General features: G+C 42.3%; 1 protein-coding gene across 10 annotated transcripts in view; it reads right to left on the minus strand.

Moving 5' to 3' along the window:
• The window catches only part of dysf (dysferlin, limb girdle muscular dystrophy 2B (autosomal recessive)), a 92,953-nt gene extending 85,455 nt beyond the window's left edge, over nt 1–7,498 (minus strand). For 9 of the 10 annotated variants that reach the window (XM_072459372.1, XM_072459370.1, XM_072459371.1 and 6 more), the window contains exon 1: nt 7,284–7,498. In XM_072459372.1, the coding sequence (XP_072315473.1) occupies nt 7,284–7,371 (88 nt within the window). In that variant the 5' untranslated portion in view covers nt 7,372–7,498. Of the gene's footprint in view, nt 1–2,682; nt 2,773–7,283 lie in introns of those variants that run through there. The other variant, XM_072459366.1, reaches the window with a different exon arrangement.
• Between the last annotated feature and the right edge of the window lie 417 nt (nt 7,499–7,915).

A 7,915-nucleotide genomic window follows, 5' to 3' on the forward strand; every position in this document is an offset into this window, starting at 1 on the left:
AACAGATTAAAAGGCAAATACTAAAACAGAGATTATTTTAAGTGTTATATTGCCCAAATATTAACTCAATAGGCCTATCTAAGAGTCACATGTTAAGAATATTTTTTTATTTTCTTTTTTGCATGCTTTAATCGTCCAAATAATGTGTATTAAATCAGTTTTTAGGGAATTTTGAGTGTTCATTTCTTAGATAAATCGCAGTCTCTTCCAGTGAAAAGCCAGTTCAAAGATCCAGTATGGCACAGATAGCTCACCGCCCTGTTCATTGGCAAAAAACGATTGTGGCGCAGCCTGGTGCTGAAATAAACATTCGATCCCACATCCTACATTTGGCAATGACTAATAACGTCTCCACTTTCTAAATTTCGTTCACGTAAGTATGTGTCGTGCGGGAAGAATTGTCAAACCGTTGTTACCCGCGATATGTTCGGTGCATTGTTGTTCAGCGTAATGTTAGATTGGAGAAATGTGAATGACTCGGTTGTTAGCGTTCGTGCTTGTGTTGGCGCTAGGTCAATGAACGCACAAAACATTGCTACACGTGGCACTGTTTTTGATCGAGGCTCTGAGTGTTTGTTCTGGTGTTTGGAGGCTAACGCTAACGCTGCCAATAAAAGTGCAGCGGTAAGAGCTAATGTATACCAGAGATAGATATATGGATATACAGATAGACATAGATAAAGATAGATACATAGATGGACAGACGGACCAACTGAAAGACAGATGAAAGACAACTGAAAGACAGATGAATCGATAGATAGATAGATGGATAGATAGAGGAATAGATAGTTTGATAGATAGACAGAAGGACGGATAGATATATAGATAGATAGACGGAAGGACGGATAGATAGATAGACGGAAGGACGGATAGATAGATAGATAGATAGATAAGATAAGATAAGATAAGATAAGATATTCCTTTATTGTCCCACATGGGGAAATTTCATTGGTGCAACGCAGGTAGATACAGAGGTAGATAGACGGAAGGACGGACGGATAGATAGATAGATAGATAGAGGAATAGACAGATCAATAGATAGATGGATGGATAAATAGAAAGAGGAATAGATATATAGATAGATAGATAGATAGATAGACGGATAGATAGATAGATTGATAGATAGATGGATAGTTCGATAGATAAATGGGTTTCAGCTTCCTGATAATGGCAAAATGTTGAGGGCTTGCCCAGATTCAGAAGACATAATATTTTGTGTCATTATAGTTCATCTCCATGGCAACGGCCCTTGATTGGCACCACTCTGAAACCCATGGAAAGGTCTGAATGGAAGGTCCTCGGCACATCCATGGTCCAGCGCGTAAGTGCGATTGTGATGGCACCAGGAAGCTGCCGCTCGGACAAAGGCAGGAAACGCCGCGGCGAACGCACCTCGTCTCGACCGCCAGAGCTAAAGGTGTCGGAAAAACACTCAAGCACGTTCGTCCCCAGAACTACCGCCAATTCATCAAAACGCATCGCTCAACGGAGAAACGGCATCGACATCGAATGCAAAGCGGCGCCACTAGATGGAGTCAAGAGCTACTGTGGAAGAGGACTCAAGACGAGACAATAACCTCAGTGTAATCATTTTGAAAAACAACATCTGCAAATTACTACCATTTTATCTTCTTGATACACAATTACGGTTATTTATTTATTTATTGTTTTTAATTTTTTGTATGATTTGTGTTTATTTTGCAGGGACAATGCAATTTTCTACACTAATACACACTAAAACATGATTCAAAACGCACATAAAAAATTGTGAAAAATTATAAAGACATTTTACAAAGTCGAGAGGATCAGTGGATACCTGTGGAATCAACATTACAATTAAGATTAATTTTGAATGGTAAAAGTCCTCAAAATTATGCATGAAACAGGAAGCAGAGCCACAAGGAATTGGACGCCACGAATGGAACCAACCAATTAGAAATGGACAAATTTACCAGACATTGGGACAAGTGTTTTTTTTTTTCACGCTCTATAGCTTGTTCTGTTCGTTTTTATTTCTTGTTATATAAAAATAATAATTGTAATAAAGAAAATTTTAAGAAATTAACCAGTGGAGTATTTCCCTTGAGCCATTTACCGTATTTTCTGGACTATAAGTCGCACCTTTTTTCATAGTTTTGGCTGGGGTGCGACTTATACTTATATATATTATATACTACTTATACTTATACTCCAGAGCGACTTATATGTGATATTATTTGTTATTTTCACACTTGCAACCGCATTTCAAACTCCGGTACGACTTATAGTCCGGAAAATACGGTAAGCACGAATAACAAATACTGCTCTTTTACACTTTTAATTTGCAGCACAGATACGATCAAAGATTAGATTCTGGCTCCGACTATTTTAATTTGGCTCTCGCTTTTACTGGTTCTATTCCATTAAAACTTGTGAAGGTAAAATGAGTAAAAATCAATACTGACCAGAGTGAACCAAGGCTTGTCAGTGCTTTTGCTGTGCCTTGTTCATAATTCATGATACTCTTGATTCTGTCCAAGTAACTACAGCTTTGAGACCTCGTACTAGCTCAGTAAGAGCTTTTTCAGACACTTTCTGAACTCATCGACGCAGCTCAGTCACTCACTTAACGTTTTGAGAGCATTCGAAAATCAAATCACGTCGAAATACCCAAGAACGAACTCACATCTCGTCTTCCCTTACCTCTGAACGCGAGGCCTAAGTACGGGTTGGAGTGCTGGAGATTGTGGGCATGCGGGAAAAGGCACCGCAACATGGTTTAGGCTTCTCGAAAATCCCAAAGGCGAAGTGGAATTTTCATCAAAACGTTAAAAAAATGTCGGGAAAATTTTCAGCAAACGCTCGCCAACATCGGTCGGATCGCAAACCGTTTGGGAAATTCAACTCAAATATTTTCTTGCCGTTATTTTACATCCGTGTTAATATCATTTTACTCCATATTTACGAGTGCGATGGTTTCTGAAAGATAGTCCGCGGTTTTGGGGCAGCGTCCGCCTGGAAGTGTCCGCAGAATGGTTCAGGGTGAGAGGGCCTGCTGGGAACACCTCATGTCCAGGAAACGCTTCACTTCCTCTGGGCTCCTTCCTCTGCCGCCTCCCCCTGTCCACCACTAGGCTCCGGGGCCAAAGGAGGGCCCTCTAAAACGATCCCGCTCAGAGGACACGTGATGGGTTGGACGACGCGTTTCACTAAAGAGTAGCCAACACGATTATATTCAAGATTTTGAAATAACGCTGAAGTTTTTCATTGTACTTCCTGGTTGGACATGAGCAGCGGATGTGGCAAAGGTAAGAGGTAATTCCACGACGGTTACCTAGCAACCATAGCGTAAACAAGACGCAAAATCCATATACATGACACAACAGTTAGGATTTGACAAAAGATAATACCTTTTAACGTCTTATTTTGTGAAATTATCATCAGAAAACGGTGTCATAAATTGTCCCTGCATTTTTTTGATGGAACGTCGCTTATTGATGACATCACAAAACTCAGCCCTACGTCCAGTCATTTTGAACTTTTATTTTACTTTTTTCCTTCACAAACTGCCACTAAGTAGTAAAATTATAGTAATTAGTAAAATTATGAAAACAATTTAACACCGGTTCTATCCCACAAAACTAAGTCACAATTAGAAAAAAAGTGAAAACCCGTCATACGCACTTTAAAGTCCATACGACAGGATAGACAGAAAATGCAGTGAACACAATTATATTTCAGATTTGACTAAACACTTTGCCTATTTGTCCCCAGTTTGATCATTTTTGTAAAGTTTATAATTGTACTTCCTGGTTGGACATGAGCACAAATATGACATTAGTAGAGGTCATTCCAAGTGTTTTGATTTGTTTTCAATAAGACGAGAAGAAGTCAAATGGAAACTTGTTGTTCAGAATGAGGGGGGGAAACTAGTGACAAAACAAGACCGTAAAGCACTCTGAAAGGTGTAAATTGTGCGGTACAAACAAACGTGTCTTAACCCTAGTGCTTAGCTGGAGGATTAGCCCGTTGCGCGCCCAAAGAAAAAACACCATTGGCAGTAATAAAATCGAAAAACAAAAGAAACGGCATGTATTGAACAACTAAGTTCAATTTTCAATTCAATTTATTTTGTAACGCCCAAAATCACAACAGCAGTTTCGAAGGGCAACAGAGAAAAACGGATTATACAATAAGGTGTTCAATATCACGTTAAAAGTCTTGAGAAAGATGAGCGATTTGTCAAATATCCACTAACGCGTCCAGGCAAGAGATACGCATACATTAGCAGAACTTAGTAACTCTGGCAATAGAGCTCCCCCTGCTGGTCCCTTGTGAAAATAATGGTCAGAAAATAGACGCAAAAGCATTCTTTCTTTTTTATCACAATAAGATAGTATGATCACACACAACATCATCTAACCCTGACTCTTTTTGTATACAAAAAGAGTCAGGGTTTCTCAGGAGAGTTTGTCGTCGGGCCAAATGTTGCCAGGCAGGTTTTTCCAGCAGGGGGCGACGACGGACACTTCACATTGCATATTTATTGCAGGGACTCACAAAGACGTTCAGTGAGGTGTAGGTTCGACGTGAAAGACACGCACAGAAACGGTGAATTATGAGCCTTTTTAACAGTGCAGCTTATGTATTTATGGTATGCAATTCATTCCAGCCATAATCCTCCTCTCTCTCTCTCTCTCTCTCTCTCTCTCTCTCTCTCTCTCTCTCTCTCTCTCTCTCTCAGGAATGGCCTGGTTCCAACAAGGAGACTTTTGTAAAGCATTTCCAGTCATGGGTCCTGCCAGTTGTTCATGACATGTCGACTTATTTTTACTTTCACTTTGACCTTAAACCCTGGCTGCTCCCTGTATTCTTCTGGAGGGGGGGCGCCACCACGGACCCCTGACACTGTGTTTTTCGGCAGCCGGGCAGCGATTACCGTGACTAATGAAATAATGCAAGGAGTAACGGCAAAATGGACACGGAAGCAATACCGAGATCCGAACCGGACACAATCGGGGGGTTTAAGGACACAGTTACCGCAAGATGAGACGGGATTCTGACACAGTCCAGTCAGCCTCACAATTTCTATGTTTAATACCGTTGCCGTACCGCTTTTAATCTGAAGCTTCGTCTGAGCGACAAGCGACAAGGCCTTCGAAAACAAAAAGAAGAAGCCCACAACAAGCGAACCCTGCCCCAAAATTAGCCACTAGCCGAACAAGCGCTAATGAGACGGGCGTATTTTTAATGTACACGTATTTTTTAAAGTGTATTTCACATCAGTAATGACGTCAAAGCATTAGCAGCTTGTATTTTAGTCATTGCTGGGTGTTTTATTGCGAAACAAACCTGAAAAACGGCAAAAAAATCTATGAAAATGGCAACCTGCGGCACTCTTGTTTACACCCTTGTTTACATCCTTGTTTACACCCTTGTTTACATGTCGGCGTCACTCTCACATCTTGGGTGGTTAAGGCCGGTTGAGGTCTGGCCACCTCTCTGTCAGGGCTGTCAAGTGCCTCATTAGTGTTTGACTGCTCTGGCTTCAGCAAAGGCTTTATGAGGCTGTTGTAGACTGGAGGATGATTGTTTCTCGGGCCACACGTCTCTCTCATGTCGTCCCTTCTGCCCGCTCGAAACGTTTGTCTCTTTAAGTGAGTGCTTTGTGGCTCTTTTTGATGAAAGAGGACCGCCGATTGTGAATCCAAGAGAAGTAACTCACCGGCGTTTAAATTGACCCAGTAAACACGTCGTACGAAAATCTTACGAGATAATTTCCCCTTGTGTCAGTGAGATCTATCTCGCGAGAGTTTGTCCAATTTCAAGTTTTAATGCAAACGCTTATTAACGGTAATTCATGTTTTCTGCGCTAATGTCAGCAGCAGTTCATACATCGTACATGTAACTACCGTATTTTCCTGAGTATAAGTCGCACCAGCCAAAAAATGCATAATAGAGACGAAAATAACATATATAAGTCGCACTGGAGTATAAGTATATAAGTATAAATATAAGTATAAGTCGCTCCCCGGCCAAAACTAGTCCGGAAAATAAGGTATATTTAAGTACAAGGAGAGGATTTGAGCTTTCAGGCAATGACATAACCAAACATGCTAAATTTAAGGGGGAAATGTGATGTAAATTCCAGATACTTAGTGGAGTAATACTTAGATAGTAGTAATATTGATTTGATCGGTTTATTTCTACAATGATAGCTCAAAATGGAGTGGGAAGAAGACGAACGTTTAATACTTTGTTCATCACTTTGCTTTGTGTGGTTGCAATAATCAACTAAATGCTTCATAAATCGCGAGGGAAAAAAGGCTCTCGCGTTCGGAACCATATAGCACTGTCAATGTGCGGCAACAGGCCACAGCGCCCTGGCAACCGGTCCCCAAACCCGGCACGCAAGACCGACGGCGCGGCGGGCAGTCAGGCCAACAACGCAACAACCCTCCGCGGGAATGCAATCTCCTCACGACTCGTTAAATTAGCTCAATAATGGCGAGTCAGATTATCACCGCTGAGGACCTAAAGAGAGAAACAGCTTTTGTTTTTGCTTTCAACAGCTCCCTTGACTTCCTGTTCAGCCAAGCTCCGCCCCCTCACAGTGACGTTTCACCGCAACCAGCAGCGTATTGACATTTGCGCATTTTTGTTTCGTAAATAGTGGCTGCGTGACATTTTAGAGCTCTGCACGTGTCATTCCGGTGTCTGGATGTTTTGAATAATCACAACTAAGTACAGGTAAGTGGGCGGGGCTAGGGGCAATGTGAGCCGCAGTCGCAGGACAAAAACGGGATGAACTCGAACGTGACAGAAACGATCAAAACGCAACTTTTGAGTGGAGTAAAGTGATGCGGAAACGACGTTGTAGCGGGGATAAAAGTGCAGATTGATTTAACTTGTACATATTTATTATACTTTATGCTTGAATAATCGTGTATTATGTATGAAAGAATAATCGTGTATTATGCATCCGATACTTGCTCAAGTCAAACGCCACAACGGATCGAATTCTTGCCGTAGCGTATGATATTTAACACAAAATCACAATAACTTCTCTGAACAAAACACTCCAGGTATGTTTTTGGAGCATCATTTTAAATCGCAAACATATAGACATACACATATATTTGTTTGCAGTGCACTTGTGCCCCGCCCCAACAACACTGACAGACACATGGCCGGTGCTTTCCAATAATAACCCCAGCAGCTGCCGAGTGCGGACTGAAGGGGAAAGTCCGAGAACAAAGTTTTAAATGTGACAAAAATCGCTCTGAAAGACAAAAGCAAATCACCTTCGAACGTGACGGTGCAGTAGGCGTCGCTGATGTCGTCGTCCGGGGTGTGTAGACGCTCGGCGCAGAGGAGGCACGCGCGGAGCATCGTGGCGGACCCCCCTGGACGATGTGCGGCGGTCAAAAGCCAGGCATGTCGTTCAGACGGAAGGAAGAGAAAAGGACGGGAGGAGACGAGGAGACGGGTTAGGAGACAGAGAGGAAACAGAGAGGATAGAGAGAGGGAGCGTTATAGTGTGTCTGAGGGCTGAGTCACACTGCGCGTTCAATCACTGCGGCTTAAAGCGACAGCGCGAGGCTCGTGCGCGCTAAACAAACCCGCGTGGGGGTTTCTGCTGACCGGGCGGAATAGAACAGCACTGGTCACTAGACTGGTGTGGAAAGTCAGCTTAAATCAGTCCAGTTTTAGGAAAAGTTAAAGTCCGTATGTCGGGTTCTCGTGTTTTTCTTACCACGACTTCGTTTGGTGGCGTAGAACCTGTGGTGAATGTTCGTCGTGGTTTTGCGTCCGTAAAAGTGAACGTTTGTGGAGAAAACTGGAAGAATGAATGTTCAAAACGACAGGAAGTGGAGCTGAAAACGGAATCCCTCTGTGATGTCATCAACGCGTGACGTGCCGTTGAAAACACAGA

This window comes from Eucyclogobius newberryi, unplaced genomic scaffold (genome assembly GCF_026437365.1).
Source record: "Eucyclogobius newberryi isolate DKJ021-1_F unplaced genomic scaffold, fEucNew1.0.hap1 SCAF_22, whole genome shotgun sequence".
NCBI classification, from domain to species: Eukaryota; Metazoa; Chordata; class Actinopteri; order Gobiiformes; family Gobiidae; genus Eucyclogobius; species Eucyclogobius newberryi.